The 22550-nt window shown below is 35.0% G+C and overlaps 1 protein-coding gene across 1 annotated transcript; it reads right to left on the bottom strand.

Moving 5' to 3' along the window:
- Window positions 1-1661: 1661 nt before the first annotated feature.
- LOC131178378 (uncharacterized) lies at window positions 1662-21869 on the bottom strand. Its single transcript, XM_058143336.1, has 5 exons — window positions 21287-21869; window positions 21067-21195; window positions 20720-20967; window positions 20240-20384; window positions 1662-1807 (listed from the first exon to the last, which is right to left on the bottom strand). Exons 1-5 carry the CDS (start codon window positions 21867-21869, stop codon window positions 1662-1664), a joined length of 1251 nt encoding a protein of 416 aa, XP_057999319.1.
- Between the last annotated feature and the right edge of the window lie 681 nt (window positions 21870-22550).

Genomic DNA, 22550 nt, shown 5'->3' with positions numbered 1-22550 from the left:
CAATGGAATTGATCACTGGCGAAGATCGCTGGCTTCAGCTCTCTGACCTCGGCATTGGTATTTTGTATATCTCAGACCTTGGGACCTTAGCGATCTCACTGACCTCTTCTTTGTATAGGTATGGCAAGCGACGAAGCCTCCAAGGAGAGCCGGAAGCGAAAGAGATAAGTCTCCCTGAAAGTGCGGGAGATGAAGCGATTCGAGCTGCTCCAGACACCCAGGCATGAAGCTGAGGAAATGCAAGGGGGCTCATCTCAACCTTCGAGGCAACCGATCCCCGAGGTAGAAGTGATCCGATCTCCTCCTCGCCAAGAAGAGCCGCCTCCAGCTCCTCCAGTCACTTCAGGTGCGGAAGGGGGTCCTTCTCAACCTACCACACGGACCCTCTCCCACAGTGCTTAAGTGCTGATCCATTCCTTGGAGAAGAACCGAACTGTTCGGGAGAATCCGGGTTTGGCTAAAGTTCTAGGGGCTTCTATTTGCCTTCGGGAGGATCGGGACAGGCTGTCTCCGGACAATCTTGATGACATCCTGACTCGCTCCATGAGCCTGAACGTGGAGTGCTTAGTGAATCAGCATATCATTCGGGAGAAGGCTCACCGCCTGGGTAAAGAGGTCGAGAAAATGGGTCATGAAGTGGCCTCCCTCCGATCCCAACTCTCATCTGCTCAGAACTACATATCTAAAATTGAGGGGCGGATGAAGTTCTACGAGGACAAGCTGGCCGAGCAAGCTCGTGTTCTGGCCGAGTGAGATCGTGTTCTTGAAGAGATTCAGGCTCTCCGGGCTGGTGAAGTTGCTCAGCTCACTGAGGAGCTCAAAGTGAAAGAGGAAGAGGCGGTGACAAGGGAGGCCGGCGCTTATGTGAATGCTCACAGGGATCTCCTGGTCGAGCTTAAGAATCGGTACCCCGAGGAGGACTTCTCTTGGATGGTAGATCTGGCACCCCAGGACGAGGGTGAGGATAGCAAGGAGGAGGCTGAGGGTGAGAGAGGAAGCGAGCAAAATGTAGATTAGGATGGGGGTGATCCTCCGGCCGAATGACTTGTACAAACTTTAATATGAAATGAAATTCCCTTTTTGTTCAGTGAATGGATGTGATCGGAAAATCTCTAAATTACTTAAGCACTTGATTGTCTGAGCATATTAAAACAACTAAAAGTGATTATTAATCTAAGTGTAAGAGGTCAGAAAACACAATAAGCATGAGATCGGCAGGGAACCAACGCTAAACGGGACTTGATTAAAATTGGAAATTTGGCTTTAGCACTTAAGATCGGGATCGCCATTAAATCGGATCGGAACCTTAACTTGATTATTCCTAAACTTTTAAAATGAAGATCTAGTGCTAGTTCATTTTCATCTGACGAGAGAGATCGGGAATGTAATTGACTATTCAGGAGATTTGACAATTGGTTTGAGAGATCGGCAAGGCTTTAAATGACATGGGGACTTAGTATTGATTTGATTCCTTTTGAGGAGACATCGGAAATGTGGTTGTTCGGTAAAGAGAGATTGAAAATGTAATTGGCTGGCAAAGGGAGACTTAGTGCTGGGGATCAGTTTTGAAATTTATTGATTTTGGGGATCAGCCAAAATATGGTGTCGACAAGGTCTTTAGGATGATCCTTCTTGAATGTCCAATTTTTAGCTAGATCTTGTTAAACTTCTTGATGTGGAACTTGTTGACCTTGTTGCTTTTGAAGCTCAACTTGATCAACTCCCAAGTCCTTCAAGGGATCTTCCATGTGTTGATCTTGAATTCCACTAGATTGAGAATCTTCAAGAGTCAACTCATCAAGATTACCTACAACATCATCATCACAATAAATATCCTTTCTAGTACCAAAGGTGTCACACCCTACCCCTCCGTAAGGCATAACATGATCCCGTAGTATACCTAATGAATTATCAACTTCACCTATTGATAACCCATTAAATATACTACAAGGAATTTTAAAACTTTTCTTACTTCTTTTTACAGTGGCGAGCACTTTTGACAGGTGTTAAAAGTCTTTTTGTACTGAAGTGAAACCAAATAACAAATTTGAGTATCAATAATTTCTGTAAAATTTTTAGCAGAGTGCCATCTGTATTTTGAATAAAATAGTTCTTCAAAAACCTGTAAAAAGCACTTCAAATATATAATTCCTCAATCCCAAACTCCAATAATTTGTTCAACACAATAAATTTCTCAACATTATCAACTCAGTTCAACAATCAATTTTCCAGTGTTTCCAAAAAAAAACTGAGATAAGATAAATTTATCACAATACTTTTACAGGCCAAAATAGTTTACAATTTTAGTTTACAACTGCTCAAGACCAAGTACAATATATACATACAGTGCACATACATTACAACAAAAACTACACAATATGGTATACTCGATATACTCGGCAAAATCTCAAAATGTGGTACAAGTAGCCTACTCTACTACTCTGTCTGTCTGTCTGCCTGCGACAGCAATGAAAAAGCTATCGCTAAGTAAAATTTACTCAGTGGTGCATAATAACAATTTAAAATGTTGTATATAAAACTTTTATTGACAATTTACAATTCAAATAATTCACAATTTTTCAAAGCTCATATAACACAAATTTGATCAAACTATTGAATAACACAGTGTTGCCAATCAATAACACAACTTAGGTCATGACACAAACTTTTCCGAACATGTCGTGTTGTACACCACGACAAGGCACACTCATCCCACTAATCGAAATCAATGAGGGAGGAAGCTAGCTAGTTAATGAGTACTCATCCACACTCACCTCAGACTGGCAAATCAAAGAGGGAGGAATATAATCACACTTACCCCATAAATAAAGGAGGAACATAGTAACATTATCATGCCAAGTGTGAATCAAAATAATTCCAAATCACAATATTTCATACAAACCACAAATCACATTTTATCTCAAAATTTCCATTTGCAAAGTAGGCAACACAATAATTTCCAATTAAGATTCCCAAAGCCAAAACAATCAAAAATTATTCATAACTCAATTCTCCAAATAAATTTTCTAGTAAAAGCAGTGAATATAAAAAGTATTATGCACAGACCTCTGATAAATGCCTCTTGGCCCTGAATCAGTGTTCCTTATGCTTCTCAATATCCTTTTCAACTGAAATACACAATTTAAAGTGTTTCAGTACTCAATGAATTTGTTTCTAACAATAAAATCCAATATTTAAATTTTCTTGGTACTATTCCCTTCAATTCATTTCATTAGTCAACCTATAATGTTGACCCTTGATGCACTCTAAGTGAGTCAATTCTAATGTTACCAATATGTCACATTTTATAGCCCTTAAGTGTTAGTATATGTTACCAATTTCATTTCCAAGTGTATTGCATTTTATTGCAATTTACCGAATTTCGGTGTACTATTTTGACCTAGTCGGACGACCTAGTTCCCTCAGTTTTCGGGTTTCGGTCCAAACTACAAACTTGTAGGTCTATGTCTTATTGCACGCGAGACAAAATTTCAAGTCATTTTGAGTTGTGTAGGCCAAGATATGGCCAATTTACCAATGCTAGACAGAATGCACTAAAATGGTAGGCTTAGGTCATTTTTAGGTCACTTTTGGTTCGGCCAGTTTTGGTACCTAAACTTGTACAAGCTATTTGGCTTGGTTCTAGCCATTTCTGGGCTTTGGTGTCTTCATAAGAATTGTAGCTCTATGTCTAAACTATTTATGGTAAAAATTTCAGGTCAATTGGACCTGTTTTGAGTAAATTATGGTCAAAACACTAACTACTACTCAAATGGTCAATTTTCAGGCTTTTAAGTCACTAATCCGGATTTGATCATTTTTCAAGTCACCTTCTAGGCAGAATTTAGGTAAGCTTCCTTCATGAAAGTTGACACTTTTTGTGCCTAGTTTCACCTCCAATTGGTCTCATACCAATTGGAGTCACACACTTAAGGTTCTAAGCTAAAATGTACACTGCCCTGTTACACATTATTCAACACTTACTAATTACACATTCAATACTTACCAAGTTTACCTTTCGTGCCAATTCTGATTTGGTATCAAACATTAACACACTTTACATCACATTTTGGTCATTTTGGGCAGCTTGTAACCACTCTCAACATACACATTATAACTCAGAATTTTCAAAGTCTAATTATAATAATTTAACCACATGAACATACCTCATTTACATGTCCAAATCCAAACAATTATTCACATACACATGTTGCCACCATAAGCAACATAATTCAACAATATTTCATGAACTTAAACACTTCAATCTTCTTCATGAGTCTGTCACAAGTTTACACATACCCATCAACTTCCATTTTCACTTTTCAAGCTTACAAATCAAACTTTACATATGGAATTCAACTTCAATACAATTAAACATTTAAATCAACATCCAAACAACCATTTACATGCAAGGACAAGCTATTCATGGTGAGGTTTCATGGCTGCCAAAATGGCTCAACTCTAATAATTCATCAAACATCAAAAATTCTTCCATAAATCAACTACCCACAACCTTGGTTACACTTTTAATGAAACAAGGATTGAAAATAACCACTTACCTCTTTTGGACTTCTTCAAAACCTCACCAAAACTTATCTTTCTTTGTAACACCCCCGTTTGCATAGCCTGGTATATTTCACTGTTCCGGTGACCGGTGTCGGTCCGGACAATTAATGGGATTAGGGCCACACTTAAGACAACTTGAGAAGCCATAAACACAAATAATTAGTAATGTTTAATTAGTTAACTATAAATAAGAAAAACAGAACATAAGAGGTTAAACGAGCCGAGAGTCACAGCGATGAGTGACCTCCTCGGGAACGACTGCGAAGTCATTTTAAACTCAAATTTCGAACCGTAAAAAGTGACGCTGCGGTCCTTAGGACCCTTATGAACACAGTGGAAAAGAGAAAATCACGAAAAAGAACTGTTAATCCAGTCAAATAATTAGGTCAGGGAGCCGGAAGAAATATTGGATTATTTGCAAACCGGGATGAACCGGTGAGGGGCGATTTGGTCAATTGACCCCGAGAGCTGACTCCTGACCTAACTGTCAAATAAAATCGAAGAAAAGAAAATTTCGGAATAGAGAATTAAATTAAAGAACTAATAGAAAAAAATAAAAAAAATAAAAAAATAAAAAAAAGAGGAAGAAGATGGAAAAGTCAAAGTTGATGACATCATGAATGATGTCATAAACAAATTAATTTAGTGAATTATTAAATTTGGAATTGTGGTCTTCCATAAGATAAAGAAAAGAAAAGAAAAAAAAAATTAAAACACAAATCTTCTTCTTCAAAAAAACGTCACTCTCTCTCCCACACCAAAACCACCATGAAAGCTCATTTTTGAGCTTGAAGAACCAAAATCCAACCATGGCCAATTGTCCTACCATAACTAGATGTTGTTTGGACAACTAGGAAAGAGGATTCAAAGAAAAGAAAGAAGAAAAATTTGAAGAAAAGGGAGAAGAAATTCTGCACACAAGGTTAGTAAACTAAACTTGAATTGTTAGTTGATTTAGTTATGTTTATAGCTTAATTAACCTAGGAATATACTTAAAATGAAAAGAAATTAATGGTGGGAGGATTAAAGACAAATTCATCCTGCTAGGGTTTTGATGTGTGTGTATGAATTTGATGGACTTAAAGGTGTGTATGAGTATATGAACCTTAAGTAGTTGAGTTATTATGGTTTAAGGCTTTGAAAGTAGTTAAACACAATGAATTAGTGAGATTAGGGTTTGAGTGTTAGGTTAGTGAACTAAAATTTGAAGAAATGCATAAATGGCATGTTTAACCTATTGTGACATGAATTAATGGTCAATTATGACCAAATAAGTTGTGTGGGAATGGTGGAAAATTTAGCTAAATTCGTAGGTCAATGGTCATGCTGCTGGCAGCATGACCAAACCTACTTTGAAGGACCAAAACTCAAATTTTACAAGCCTAATGGATATGCCACCAATTGGAGATGAAAATAGACATAAAAGAGCACAACTTTCATTAAGGAACCATGACCAAAAACTGACCAAAAGTTGGTGAAACAATTGACCAAAGTGAATTGATAGCAGGCTGCCCTGCACCAGACTGACCAAATGAACAGTAACTGTTCATTTGGTCATAACTCGAGCTAGGTAGGTCAAATTGACCTGAAATTTTACCAGCAATTAGATATGATATAGACCTAAAACTTTCATGAAGAACACCAACCCAAATTAGGCCATTAACCCTTTCAAAATCATTGAGCAAAATTAAATTACTGTACTGCAACTCTGCAGATTTTCAGTTGAGCAGCAAGGTTTGGATAGCTATAACTCCCTCTAGAAAACTCGGATTTAGGCGATTCTTGAACCGATGGAAACGTAAGACATAGTACAACATTTCATATGAAGAAAGTGAGACCAAATTATGAACTTAACTTGATCAAATTATTAACCAAAGTTGGACCAAAAATCTGCCAGCACCAAAATCTCAGTATGAACAGTACACGTGAACAGTAAACTTATTTTGGCCATAACTTGAGCTACAAAACTCCGATTGAGGTGATCCAAAAATGAGAATACACTTAAGACAATAAGGAACATTTTCTATGAAGGAAGTTTTGTCAAATTCCAACAGTAGATCGACCAATGGAACAGTGCAACTTCGGAGAACCAAAACCGAAAATTGGCAATTTTGCCAAAATGACCTAAGCTTTAAACAAATGACCAAAACCAACAAGTTTGGTGACCAAAATGTGGTATGTGGGTGAAGTTGGAGTTCCCATACCTATTAATCCTTAGAAAGTCAATTATTTGACTTAAATAGTGTAGTGAATAGTAACTCGAAACACAAAATTTCGAGAACGTCGAATTTAACACGTTAGAAATAGGTAAATGCGAAGTTAAAATTCATTTTGGGATTTATGTTAAGTTCTAGTACTGAAACATTGTCAAATTTTGTGTTTCAGTTGAAAAGAATATCGGGAAGGAACCCGAGGAAACGAGTCGAGGCTAAGGGATGACTCGCTTGAGGTTTGTGCACAATAAACCCTATTTAAGCATTTTATCCTTGAAAAATTGATTTATTACGCATTATGAATTTATGAACTTTTGTGTTGCCACCTTGCGATCAAATTGTAACTTTGGAAATGGATTGATTTTTGTATGCAATATTTGAATGAAATGTTTGAAATGAATTTTTGATTCACACTTAGCATGACAGTTACTTATTATTCCTCCTCCATTTATGGGGTTGAGATCGTTTATTTTCCTCCCTCTCTGGCTTGCCAGTTGAGGTTGTAGATCGGATGAGTACTCATTAGCTAGCTAGCCACCTCCCTCATTGGTTTCGATTAATGGGGTTGAGATTGCTTTGTCGTGGTGTACAACACGGCATTGATCGGAAATTTTGTGTCATGACTTAAGTTGTGTACGACTTTGGCAACACTGTGTTTATGCAATTGTTTGACTAAACTGTTGTTTAATATATTATTTGACAAAATGAGTTGTTATGAGCTTTGATATTTGCGAAATGTGATTGTGAAGTATTCAAATTATGTTTCATCAATAAATGATTTATGTATCGCATTTTAAATCTTTATTGTGCACCACTGAGTATGTTTATACTCAGCGATAGTTTAATTTACTGTCGCAGATAAAAGCAAGGAGAAAGCAGCAGAGTGAGCTGCGGGATTGACAAGATCTTTTTGATCCCTTTTTGTACGGGTATTGTTTTATACCCTTATGGTTATTTTGATGTAAATACTGTAATGTCATAAGTATCAATGTAAATTGAGCAGTTGTAAATAAACTATAATAATATTATTTTAGATTTTCTCCTGTAAATTTGATATTTGTACATATGGATTTTCTGCCTTATGTTTTGTGAATGGAATTATTGAACCTACTGGGTTGACAAATTTGACTTGGATTGTGAAACTGTTTTGAAATGGATTGACTTGAGTTGAATTGTGAATTATTGGAGGTTGGGAGTTGTAAAATAGTTTTGGAAGTGCTTTTTACAGGTATTTGAAGAACTGGTTTCTCAAAATACAGAGAGAACTCACAAAATTTTTATAAAATTTGCGACAAAATTTGAATGGACAAAAATTTTTACTAGTATTTAAACTTTGAATAAATGGTTTTTAATTCTTACCAAAATGCTCACCACTTCCAAAATGTAAGAAAATTGTTTTAAAATCCCTTGTGGGGTACTTAATGAGTTATCGGTAGGTGAAGTTCGGTAGTTCATTAAGTATTCTACGGGAGCACGCTATGCCTTACGGAGGGGTAAGGTGTGACATTCTTGCTCCCTTATTGCTGCCCAAGGTGTGTAGATAAGTTTTAGTGAAGGAACCGAGTGAAAAATATGGCTAAATCATAGTTGCATGGAGCTTGGTTAAGCTTTGGCCATGGAGTCCCATGGAGTTTTGAGAGGAAAATGGGTTCAGATGGTTTTTTGTGAAGGTTGAAGATGATCAACCTCTGTCCACTAAAACTTATTTTATGTCTCTCATAATGTAGTTAGTGGAGCACTAAACTTTGGTTAATGATTTAATAATCCAAAGTTTCCAATTTTGCAATTTTGTCACCATGCTTCCACTATTTACATTATGTACCACAATTTAATTTTTTTATGACATTTTCAAAGTTTAATATCATTTATTTTTAATGGACATTTAGGTCAAAAGGCAACTCATGGTGTCAAATGACAACAATACCCCTATTCATGTTGCATTCTCGATTTTTCGGTAACACCGAGTTTTGTCATTTTCTCGATTTCTCGTTTTCCTTTGTATTAATTAATTAATTTTTCTTTGATATTTCTAATGACATTTATACTTCAATAAGTCTTTAATTATATCTCAAAACTAAATTCTGAGTGTTCCTTGCAGTCTTGGGGTCGGCTATTGCCTGCGCCATAACTTCCTCGTGCGGTCACTTATCGCTGCAGTGCTGGCTCGTTTAACTTAGTTCCATTTTCTTTCTTTTATTTTTCCTTTATTTTTTTCTTGTATTTTCCTCTATTTTATTTCACTACCTTATATCTCCACACTAATATTTAAATATAATTCCAAGCATCCTAGCTGTCCGGACAGACACTGTCACTAGAACAGTAGAACGCACTACCAAACATAGGGGTGTTACAAAAGGGCTTAGCTTCATCAAATACAACATGCATTGACTTCTCAACAAGTAAGGTTCTCTTATTGAAGACTCAATATGCTTTACTAGATGTAGAGTACCCCAAGAAGATACCTTCATCAGTTTTGGAGCTAAATTTATCTAAATTATCTTTTGTATTCAAAATGAAACATTTACAACCAAAAACTCTAAAATAACCTATTTTATATTTCTTGCCATTCCATAGCTCATAAGGGGTTTTCTTTAAAATAGGTCTAATCAAAACTCTATTTGAAACATAACAAGCCATATTAATGGCTTCCGCCCAAAAATAAGTAGGCAAATTATATTCATTTAACATAGTCCTCCCCATGTCTAAAAGAGTTTTATTTTTTCTCTCAACAACACCATTTTGTTGGGGAGTCCTAGGAGAAGAAAAATTATGAGTGATCCCTAGTGAGTTACAAAACTTATCAAATTTCTCATTTTCAAATTCTCTACCATGATTACTCCTAATAGAATATATTTGAAAACCCTTTTCATTTTGAACCTTCTTTGAAAATCTCTCAAAAATATCAAAAACATTCATCCTTATGAGCAAGGAATGCAACCCAAGTATACCTAGAGTAGTCATCTGAAGGAACGGAAGCGTGAAAAACACAGGTTTATACCATTGAATTCAAAAATTTTCACCTAGGGTCACATGCATCATGCAAGATTTATTTTTATCTATTTGATTTCAATGATAAACAACATATTAAAACTCCTTTAATATGTTTTTGGATCTGTATTTGCCATTTAAGATTTTAAAATTAATCAGATTAATTTTAGAACCCTAGATTAAATCAAGAACGATTACACTAACCTCTTGATGCACTACAGCATGTCTGCGCCTTTGAGATTTGTCTTCAGGACACCAAATGTTGTCCCTCTAGATTGTCCACACCAAGAACACCTATGGCAGCCCTTGAACAGCTTCGAAAGCTTTTTCTATTAATTAGAAATTCAAGTTCTACCTTTTAAGAGATTAGAGATGTAAACAGGACACTAGAAACAATTTCTAGTGTTCTTAATTCAAGAGATTGATGGCTAATATCTTTGAATTGATGAGAGATGAAGAAGAATAGATGGAGAGCCTCAAAATGGCGTGACAAAGGAAAGGAGTGGCTGCTGGTTGTTTTTCTTTTTCATAACAACACTTATATAGCTAGGTTAACATATTAAACCCTTGCCACATGTCACCCTTTGATTAGCTCTAGGTTTAAGTGACCCAATCACATTGTGCCAAGTGTCAAACCTATATTTAATCTTGATTTTAATCATCTTACATGATTAAAAAACATTTGGCAAGCTTATGTGTAATCCCATGTGTCACCATCTCATGGTGTCACGTGTTACACTGTGAAATGACCAAAATGCCCCTGTGTCTTAATTTTGAGTTCTTAACCCAAAATAATTATTTTTCTTCTTCTAATCAATTTATATCAAATATAAATTAATTAATTAATCTCTATTAATTAATTTCTCATTGATTAAATTCATATTTAAACACTTTAAATATAAATTTAACTTATACTATACATCCAATAATCTAAATTTGGTTTCAAGTCATGCTAGGGACTTTGAAATTTAATTGCAAACCAAACCTATTTAATTAATCAATTAAACTTTTTAATTAATTAATTGAATCATATTTAAATAGGTGATAACTTGTGTATGTGTGTGACTTACTAGGCTCATCACTAATTGGCAATGAGACATGATATCAACTCTTAATATCATCAGAACTCTTTCTTACCATAAATGATTTCTCTAAATTATTTTATGAACCTCATAGACTATGGTTAATGCCTAGTATAGCATGCCATGGCCACCCAATTAGTAATAAGGTTTACCTCAAATGAACCTATAATCATATGTTACCATGCACTAGAATCTCTCTGTTACAAAATCCTAACTCAAGCTGTAGCCATGGTTTATGTCAAACTCCATTTGCTATGAATATTATGTTCTCTTTTAATTCCAGTTCTTGATTAAAAAGATTTTCTCATCAGAAACTCTTTTCTGAATAAATTTATCTGTCCTGGCCAGGAACTTGAAACATCATGAACAATTAAATGAACATAGGATTTTATCTCTATTTACTTAGAGGAACAGATTCCATCCAGATCAATACCTACCTCCATATATAACTAGTAGGAGTCAACACATGCCTATATACCCATACACAGTACAAGTATGAAAGCAGTATCTTACTCAAGCTACCTATATACAAGATAACTGTGCTATCTCAGGTTTAAAGATTATAGGCACTGATATGATTTATGACAAAACATTGACAAGAGTAAACTCCATGTGCTTGTCATAAGTGTCACTGGTTCGGCCTACTTATCATTTATAAGTGCCTATCATGTTTGTCATATGGCATGAGACTCACAATTCCATCTTATTTATATTTCATATAAATAACTTGGTAACAAACATGAATACAATCTTTCTGGATAAGTCATGTCCTTATTATGAAGTATCCTCGATTGTGAACCTATTTATGATACTTTGTGCTAGAAATATTGTCACTCATATTCTTAACAACTTAAGAATAATATTTCTAACAAAATATCAATGGACATTTTCTATTACACATAAATATATTATGTAAACAGAAAAGTGGAAATGCCTTTTATTAATAAAAATATGTATAAGATACATGCTAAATGATATGCTCTAGGGCATACTACTAACAATCTCCCACTAGCACTAGAGCCATTCATTACAATATCTTAGACCTATCTTCTCAAGATGTCGGTCTAACTGAGTCTGTGACATAGGCTTAGTGAATGGATTAGCTGGATTTTCAGCTGATGCTATTTTCTGCATGGCTACATCGCCTCGCCCAACTATTTCTCTGACAATGTGGTAACGCCTTTCTATGTGTTTGGATTTCTGGTGAGACCTTGGTTCCTTAGCCTGTATGACTGCTCCATTGTTGTCACAGTGTAGTGGAACTGCTGACTCAATGGAAGGAACTACTGTAAGTTCTGTCACAAACTTCTTTATCCAAAACGACTTCCTTTCTGACATCGATGCGAGAATATACTCGACCTCTGTAGTGGAATCTGCAGTCGTGCTCTGTTTGGAACTCTTCCAACTGACTGCACCTCCATTACAAATGAACACATATCCAGAGGTAGACTTTCTATCATCGATATCTGATTGGAAATCAGAATCAGTATAACCATCCAATTGCAAGTCTCCACCTCCATAAATCAAGAATAAATCCTTAGTTCTTCTCAAGTACTTAAGGATATTCTTGTGACTATCCAAAGATTCCAAACCTGGATTGGATTGATACCTGCTAGTCAAACTAACAGCATATGCGATATCCGGCCTAGTACACAACATTGCATATATTAAACTTTCAATAGCCGAAGCATATGGAATCCTGAACATCTTATCTCTTTCTTAAGGTGTCTTTGGAGACATCTCTTTAGAAAGGCGGATACCATGTCTCACTGGTAACAATCCTCTCTTGGAATCAAGCATGTTAAACCTCTTTAACACCTTTTCCAAGTATAGACTTTGGGATAAACCAATTATTCTTTTCTCTCTATCTCTATATATGCGAATCCCAAGAATATAGGTTGCCTCCCCTAAGTCTTTCATGAAGAATGTATTTAACAACCATACCTTTATAGTTGTCAACATACCTGTGTCATTATCCATCAACAGTATGTCATCCACATATAAGACAAGGAAAGTGATAGCACTGTCACTAACCTTCTTATATACACATGGCTCATCCTCATTTTTGATAAAACCAAAGGATTTAATGGCTTCATCAAAACGGATGTTCCAATTCCTCGAAGCTTGTTTCAACCCATAAATGGATCGCTTTAGCTTGCATACCTTGGAACCATCTTAGGATTCAAAAGCCCTAGGTTGTTCCATGAAAATGTTTTCTTCAATGTATCCATTGAGAAAAGCTGTTTTGACATCCATCTGCCAAATCTCATAATCATAATATGCAGCTATTGCTAATAAAATCCTAATTGATTTAAGTATGGCAATAGGCGAGAAAGTCTCCTCATAGTCGACTCCTTGACTTTGGCAAAACCCTTTTGCTACTAGCCTTGCCTTATAGGTCTCTACCTTTCCATCAGAACCAATTTTCTTCTTGAAAACCCATTTGTTCCCTATAGGTACAATACCTTCAGGTGGTTCAACAAGATCCCAAAATTGATTCTTATACATGGAATCAATCTCGGATTTCATAGCATCAATCCATTTTGAAGAGTCTACATCTGATATAGCTTCTTCATAGGTAAGTGGATCATCTCCATGATCTACTTCTTCATGAATAGACAACTCTTGTTCTTCTTCATAAAGAAAACCATATCTCACTGGTGGGTGAGATACCCTGGTTGTTCTACGAGGAATAGCTGTAGATGTTTCATCAACGGGTATAGGTTGACTAGATGGATCTATATCCATCTAATCTGTTGATTGGTCAGAATTCTCAAATTCTAGCTCTATTTGCCTTCCTTTGCCTCCTTCTTGAACAAACTGTTGTTCAAGAAATGTGGCATCTCTACTTATCACAACCTTTTGTGAAGTAGGCAAATAAAAATAATATCCAAAACTATCTTTTGGATATCCAAAACTATCTTTTGGATATCCAACAAATCGACCTTTTTCTGATCTGGTCTCCAATTTATCAGTGTTCAGCTTTTTGATATAAGCTAGACAACCACAAATCTTAACATGCTTAAGACTTGGTTTTCTTCCATGCCATATCTCATAAGGTGTGGAAGAAACTGATTTTGATGGAATCCTGTTCAGAATATACAAAGCTGATTCTAATGCAAATCCCCAAAAGAAGATTGGCATATCAGTATAGCTCATCATACTACGTACCATATCCAATAGGGTATGATTTCTCCTTTCAGATACACCATTCAGCTGTAGCGTTCCTGGAGGAGTCAGCTGAGAAACAATGCCGTGTTCTCTCAAGTATTCATCAAATTCAGTACTCAAATATTCACCTCCACGATCTGATCGAAGAGCTTTAATACTCTTTCCTGTTTGATTTTCTACTTCAGATTTAAATTCTTTGAACTTTTCAAAGGATTCATGTTTGTATTTTATCAAATATAAATACCTAAACCTTGATTTATCATCAGTAAAGGTAATAAAATAATGAAAGTCCCCTCTAGCCATTTCTTTAAATGGACCACATACATCACTATGTATTAGCTCCAAAATATTTTCAGCTCTTAACCCTTGTCCAACAAAGGGTGATCTAGTCATTTTGCCCTGAAGGCAAGATTCACAAGTTGGAGTAGGCTCAAAGCCCAATGAGGATAAAATCCCCATTTTCTCCAATTTTGCAATCCTATCTTCTGCAACATGACATAACCTTAAGTGCCAAATATATTTTTAACTTGAGTTGGTTTTCACCATGGCATTGCATTTTTTTAGATCACTTGCATTCAATTTGTGTTTGTCATTATTATCCAAATAATAAAGACCATCATTCATATAACCCGAACCAACATATTTATTTCCAAAATAAATATTGCAAACATCATCTGTGAACTGAAATTCATAGCCATTTCTAGTCAAACTAGATATAGAAATGTTGTTCTTAAAAGCATCAGGTACATATAAAATATTATCCAAACACAAAACATGTCTAAACATGTAAAAAGATTTAGATCGGCTAAAGCTTCAACAGTTGAGCCATTGCCAATCCGGACTCTAATATCTTGAGAACGCAAGTTGCTACTATTTGCTAGTTCCTGCATATCATTAGAAATGTGAGAACTAGCACCAGTATCTAAAACCCAAGTTGTAGATGAACTATGAGTATCATCAGAATCTAAATAACAAGATATGGACATACCTTCCAAAGGTGTATCCTTCTTGTCCTTCAGAGAAGCAAGATACTGCAGGCGTTCCTTTCCAAAGGCCCATCCTTTTGGCAGTGGAAACACTTTCCTTTGCCTCCATCAGCTTTAGTCTTCCTTTTTTGTTTAGCTATTTTCTTGGAAGGACCAGGAATCTGAGGTTTCTTTTTCTTATTGCCCTTCTTCTTGTTGGACTTTCCAGTAGAAGAAGATGCAATCAAAGCTACCTCTTTTCCTTTATTGCCCGGCATATGCTTTTGGGCAATAACCAGCATGTTGAGTAAACCAGCTAAGGTGCATTCCTATTGAGTCATATGGAAATTTGTCACAAAATTCCCAAAAGACTCAGGAAGGGACTGAAGGATCAAATCCGTCTGTAGTTGGAAATTCATGTTGAAGTCAAGATGTTCCAACTGCTCAATCAGCTGAATCATCTTGTGGACATGATCCCCAACATTCTGTCCCTCAGACATCCTCATACGGAATAGCTATCTAGATATCTCATACCTAGCATTCCTGCTGTGCTCACCATATAACTCTTGTAGGTGAAGGAGGATCTCACTCGTACTCAACATGTTCTCATGTTGTTTTTGTAACTCATTACTCATGGAAGCAAGCATGTAACACTTAGCTCTCATATCGTGCTCCTTCCACTTATCCAAAGTTTCATGTTCCTCTTGTGTGGCCTCTGGAGGTAAGGGACCAGGAACATTTGAATCTAGAACATATCCTATATGTTCAAGGTTCAGGACAAGTTTCAAATTTCTTAGCCAATCAGACATATTAGGTCCTGTCAACCTATTGCGATCAAGTATGCTTGCAAGGATATTGGATGGTGGTGGTTGTTCTGTGCTCATTTTTATCAGAAAATTAACTGCAGAAAATAACCAGATTAATTAGTAAATGTATCATATAATTAACCAAAATGATTATGGTCTTTTAATCAAATTGGTCCTCCCACTAACTTAGCGAATCCTACACTTCCAAAGTAGAAAATAGAAATCCTAGTTGGATGGATTTCTAATGAGTGATTGAATTCTTATAACTCGATTAATCATCCTCAGGTACATCTATTATTGGAATTGCAATAAACTATAAGTGAGCAACTCCTTGCCCATCACATCTCATGTGAGGTTCAATCCTTTACCTAGCCCCTAATGCTCAAAATCTCAGGTACATCCATTATTGACTTATCTTGCATTAGTTAAGTTGATCCCATTGAGCCAGTAATTAAGAAAATAATTTTAATGTCCTCAGGTACATCCAATATTGGCCACCAAACTATTTACATATTTACAACATCTCATGCTTAATAATTATTCTTAAGAAAATCTCTTAAATTAATTGCATCTTATGCAACTATTTAAAATTTCTTAAAATAATTGCCCCAATGGAGGGCCTATGTTATAATTACTTTAATTATAGCATTTCGAACTTAATCATTTGTTTGGAAGATTTTATGGTCATTCTAATTACTATTAAGGTCTCACTTTGCACATTATCCAATTAGCATGCATATATCATATAATAGCATACATTCTCATACATCTCATGCATTCATGGATAAGCAATAAATATGGTATGATCATGGACTTTCTAAGGGATTCAATTCTGAGCCACCAAGAATTGAATCAGGGCATTCCTAGGTGCATTTCATTCATTCATTTTACAAGAGTTGCTGAAGGAGTACATAATCAACACTTGATCTTGAATTCCTCCCACTGGTCCCACCAATGCTCTTGACCTCCTTGAACTTCTTGCCATCCAATATTACTTAGTAATCCTTGGCATACCAAGGAGAATTTACAAGAACTTAAATAAATGAAATTACAACCCAAAAATTATTACAAACTTAATAATACATGCCCAAAATAAATTAAAATAAATTAATTAATTTACAATCCCAAAGAAACATAAAAGAAATAAATCCAATCACATTGCTCTTTTATAGTCCATGATCATCCATCATGCATATCACTATTTAAAAATTAAATAAAACATACATACTTAAATTAAATTGAATATTTCATATTCAACTTAAAAATTCAGATTTGAATCTCATTCAAACAAATTTAAAAATTCAGATTTGAATCACATTCAAACATTTTTTAAAAAATCAGATTTGAATCACATTCAAACATTTTTTTAAAAAATCAGATCTGAATTTTGTTCAATCAATTTTAAAAAAATCAGATTTAAATATGATTCAAACAACTTTAAAAATTCATATTTGAATCACATTTAAACAACTTTTAAAATTTAGATTTGAATCACATTCAAATAATTTTTAAAATTTTGATTTGAATCATAATTTAATTGTGTGATAAAAATTCTAATTAAACAATTTAATTAGACATAAAATGGATCTTAGATCATACAACAATTGCACATTCACCATCCATTTACCTTTGCACACCATTGTGGTGCATCAACCATGCGCACCATGGTGTTCATCATTTGTGCCGCCACCTAGGCTTTACAACCAGCAATGAACTTTTGATCTCATGATCAAACACACAATTAAATCATATAAACATCAATCTAAATGGCAAATATAGTGGCTCTAATACCAATTGAAGGAATGTATGAAAACACAAGTTTATACCATTGAATTCAAAAATTTTCACCTAGGGTCACATGCATCATGCAAGATTTATTTTTATCTATTTGATTTCAATGATAAACAACATATTAAAACTCCTTTAATATGTTTTTGGATCTGTATTTGCCATTTAAGATTTTAAAATTAATCAGATTACTTTTAGAACCCTAGATTAAATCAAGAACGATTACACTAACCTCTTGATGCACTGCAGCGTGTCTGCGCCTTTGAGATTTGTCTTCAGGACACCAAATGTTGTCCCTCTAGATTGTCCACACCAAAAACACCTATGGCAGCCCTTGAACAGCTTCTAAAGCTTTTTCTATTAATTAGAAATTCAAGTTCTACCTTTTAAGAGATTAGAGATGTAAACAGGACACTAGAAACAATTTCTAGTGTTCTTAATTCAAGAGATTGATTGCTAATCTCTTTGAATTGATGACAGATGAAGAAGAATAGATGGAGAGCCTCAAAATGGCGTGACAAAGGAGATGAGTGGCTGCTGGTTATTTTTCTTTTTCATAACAACACTTATATAGCTAGGTTAACACATTATACCCTTACCACATGTCACCCTTTGATTAGCTCTAGGTTTAAGTGACCCAATCATATTGTGCCAAGTGTCAAACCTATATTTAATCTTGATTTTAATCATCTTACATGATTAAAAAACATTTGGCAAGCTTATGTGTAATCCCATGTGTCACCATCTCATGGTGCCACGTGTCACACTGTGAAATGACCAAAATGCCCCTGTGTCTTAATTTTGAGTTCTTAACCCAAAATAATTATTTTTCTTCTTCTAATCAATTTATATCAAATATAAATTAATTAATTAATCTCTATTAATTAATTTCTCATTAATTAAATTCATATTTAAACACTTTAAATATAAATTTAACTTATACTATATATCCAATAATCTAAATTTGGTTTCAAGTCATGCTAGGGACTTTGAAATTTAATTGCAAACCAAACCTATTTAATTAATCAATTAAACTCTTTAATTAATTAATTGAATCATATTTAAATAGGTGATAACTTGTGTATGTGTGTGACTTACTAGGCTCATCACTAATTGGCAATGAGACATGATATCAACTCTTAATATCATCAGAACTCTTTCTTACCATAAATGATTTCTCTAAATCATTTTATGAACCTCATAGACCATGGTTAAAGCCGAGCATAGCATGCCATGGCCACCCAATTAGTAATAAGGTTTACCTCAAATGAACCTATAATCATATGTTACCATGCACTAGAATCTCTCTGTTACAAAATCCCAACTCAAGCTGTAGTCATGGTTTATGTCAAACTCCATTTGCTATGAATATTATGTTCTCTTTTAATTCCAGTTCTTGATTAAAAAGATTTTCTCATCAGAAACTCTTTTCTGAATAAATCTATCTGTCCTGGCCAGGAATTTGAAACATCAAGAATAATTAAATGAACATAGGATTTTATCTCTATTTACTTAGAGGAACAGATTTCATCTTGATCAACACCTACCTCCATATATAACTAGCAGGACCCAACACATGCCCATATACCCATACACAGTACAAGTATGAAAGCAGTATCAAACTCAAACTACCTATATATAAGATAACTGTGCTATCTCAGGTCTAAAGATTATATGCACTGATATGATTTATGACAAAATATTGACAAGAGTAAACTCCATGTGCTTGTCATAAGTGTCACTGGTTCGGCCTACTTATCATTTATAAGTGCCTATCATGTTTGTCATATGGCATGAGACTCACCATTCCATCTTATTTATATTTCATATAAATAACTTGGTAACAAACATGAATACAATCTTTCTGGATAAGTCATGTCCTTATTATGAAGTATCCTCGATTGTGAACCTATTTATGATACTTTGTGCTAGAAATATTGTCACTCATATTCTTAATAACTTAAGAATAATATTTCTAACAAAATATCAATGGACCTTTTCTATTACACATAAATATATTATGTAAACGAAAAAGTGGAAATACCTTTTATTAATAAAAATATGTACAAGATACATACTAAATGATATGCTCTAGGGCATACTACTAACATCATCAACAATCACCAAGGCATAATATGCACCACCTAAGTTAGCTACTCTAGTAGGACCAAACAAATCTATATGCAACAAATGAAGGGGTCTAGAAGTAGATACCTTATGAGTAGATTTAAAAGAACTCTTGACTTGCTTACCCATTTGGCATGCATTACACACCTTATCCTTTTGAAACTTGTTCTTTGGTAGCCCACCAACTAGCTCATCCTTTTTCAATTTTGCAAGAAGGTCCATGCTAGCATGTGCAAGCCTTCTATGCCAAGTTCAAGAGTCATTACTAATAGAAACAAAACACTTCATATCTTTGTTAGACAAAGCATGGAAATCAATAACATAAATATTTTCAATTCTTTCACCAATAAACAACATTTTGTTATCACTCATCCTAAACACAAAGCAAGATTTAGACTTAAAAATAATTCTACAACCCTTATCACATAATTGATTAACACTAAGCAAATTATGTTTTAAACCATCAACCTAAAGCACTTTGTCAAGAATAGGGGAGTTTTTCTTACCAACCTTACCTATTCCCATAATTTTACCTTTACCATTATCACCAAAAGTCACTTGCCCATCTCCATCTTTCTTTTCAAGTGAAAGGAAGGGATTGGCATTTCCGGTCATGTGTCTTGAACATTCACTATCCAAGTACCACTTACTTTCAAGCTTTGAGGATTTCAAGCACACCTACACATGATAATTCAATTTACTTTAGGTACCCAAATGTACTTGGGTCCTTGGGGTTTAAAATCAACTATTCTACCATATCCAAGATGGATTTTCCTAATGGCACACCTATAATTGGTGTGACCAATCTTACCATAATAGTGACAATGTCCATTAAACCTTTTATGTGTATGAGGGTGAGCAAATGGTCTCATATGACCAATCCTTTTATGTTCCTTATGTGAATGTGAGCATGAGGCATGGTGAGTGTGATAATAGTTATGAGTCCTAAAAGCATGTCCCCTATAAAGGTTTGGCTTAGATGCAAATCTTTTAGATGTATATGTCCTACTTACATTTTGTCTGGAAGCATATTGATGAAATGAAGTCTTTCTAGTTTCATTACCATAAGATTTCTTTGGCTCTTGTCCTTTAAGATTGGACACCTTTGGACTAGGCACTTGGGGACTAGGCTCATTAGAACTAGATGCTTTAACAAAGATGGTTTTGGAAAGAGGTGCTTGGGCAAATTTACTATAGCTAAGTCCATACTTGATGCTAGGAGACCTTTGAGAGTCCAAAATTGTATCAAGTTTGTCCTTTCCTTTAGCAAATTTGGAAAGAGAAGTTTTTAGCTCAACAATTTCATTTTTCAACTTCTCATTTTCTAATGAAAGCTCATCAAAGGATTTTTGCATATTACTATCTAAAGGTCTATTAACCTTAGTTGAGGTTTCATTCTCCTTCCTTAAACTAGCAAGCTCACTTTTCAAAAGTTTATTTCTCTTATAAGTTAATTCTAGTTCATCATTCATAACTTTAAGAGCATTAACTAGTTCATCATAAGAAAATTCAACAACATCATCATTTAAAGTTACCTCATTGGAGCTTTCCTCCAAAGCACATTTGGGCAACTTAATCACCAATCTCCTCATCTTCAGAGTCACTTGATTCATTCCATGTTGCTTTAAGTGCCTTCTTCTTGAACTTCTTGAAAGGCTTCTTCAATTTGGGACAATCCGTTCTAATGTGACCCGGCTTATTGCATTCAAAGCATGTGAGAGGATCCCTCTTGTTACTTTCTCCCTTGTCCTTCTTGAAGTTCCTCTTTGGGATGAACTTCTTGTTTTGGAAGAGCATCTTCCTTATTCTCCTTGTCATTAGAGCCAATTCTTTTTCATCAAACTCATCATCTTCATCACTTGAGTTTTCAGAAGATACTTTGAAGGCAATGGTCTTTTTGGCTTTGTTGGGTTCCTCCACTTGCTCTCTTTTGAAGGTTATCTCATAGTCAATGAGATTTCCTAAGAGCTCATCAAGTTGTACCTTGCTCAAGTCCTTGGAATCCTTGAGTGAAGTTACTTTGGATAGCCCCTCCTTAGGAAGACTTCTTAAAATCTTTTTTACTAGCTCCTCATTTGTGAATGTCTTCCCAAGAGATTTAATTCCTCCTATAATCTCCACAAATCTATCATACATTTCACTTATGGTTTCATCTGACTTCATCTTGAACAATTAATATTGGTTGATAAGGGAATCCAGCTTATTCTCCTTTACTTGAAAAGTACCCTCATGAGTAACCACTAAAGCATCCCAAATTTCTTTTGTAGTAGACTTCATACACACTTTATTATATTCACTTCTACTTAATGCACAAAATAGAACATGAATAGCCTTATCATTTAAAGACACTCTTATTCTCTCTTGCTCACTCCATTCACCCTTAGATTTAGCTATATACACACCATCTACAATCTTAGTTGGGGTGAATGGCCCATTTTCTACAACATGCCACAAGTCAACCCCTTCTGATTTCAGGAAATAATACATCCTATTTTTCCAATATAAGAAGTCATTACCATCAAAGAAAGGAGGTCTTACCATCGATTGACCTTCTAGTGCATTGAGAGTTGCCATTAATCTTTACTCCAAGATGATTAAATCTTGTAGAATGGAGACTAGCTCTGATACCACTTGTTGTCCCTTGTAGCAACCCAAGAGGGGGGGTGAATTGGAATCTAATTGCAAAATTAAATATTAAAAGAAATTTAAACACAAAGAAAAGAAAATGAAAAATGATAACACAAGAGATTTATAGAGGTTTGGCTATCCCAAGCCTACGTACTCTCCTCAAGGCCCTCCTTGAGAGTTAACTCCACTAAAATTCTTCTTTGGGTGAAGAATAAA

The sequence above is a fragment of the Hevea brasiliensis genome, chromosome 3, assembly GCF_030052815.1.
Source record: "Hevea brasiliensis isolate MT/VB/25A 57/8 chromosome 3, ASM3005281v1, whole genome shotgun sequence".
NCBI lineage: Eukaryota > Viridiplantae > Streptophyta > Magnoliopsida > Malpighiales > Euphorbiaceae > Hevea > Hevea brasiliensis.
The sequence above is the reverse complement of the archived record's forward strand: the minus strand, read 5'-3'. Positions and strand labels throughout refer to the sequence as shown.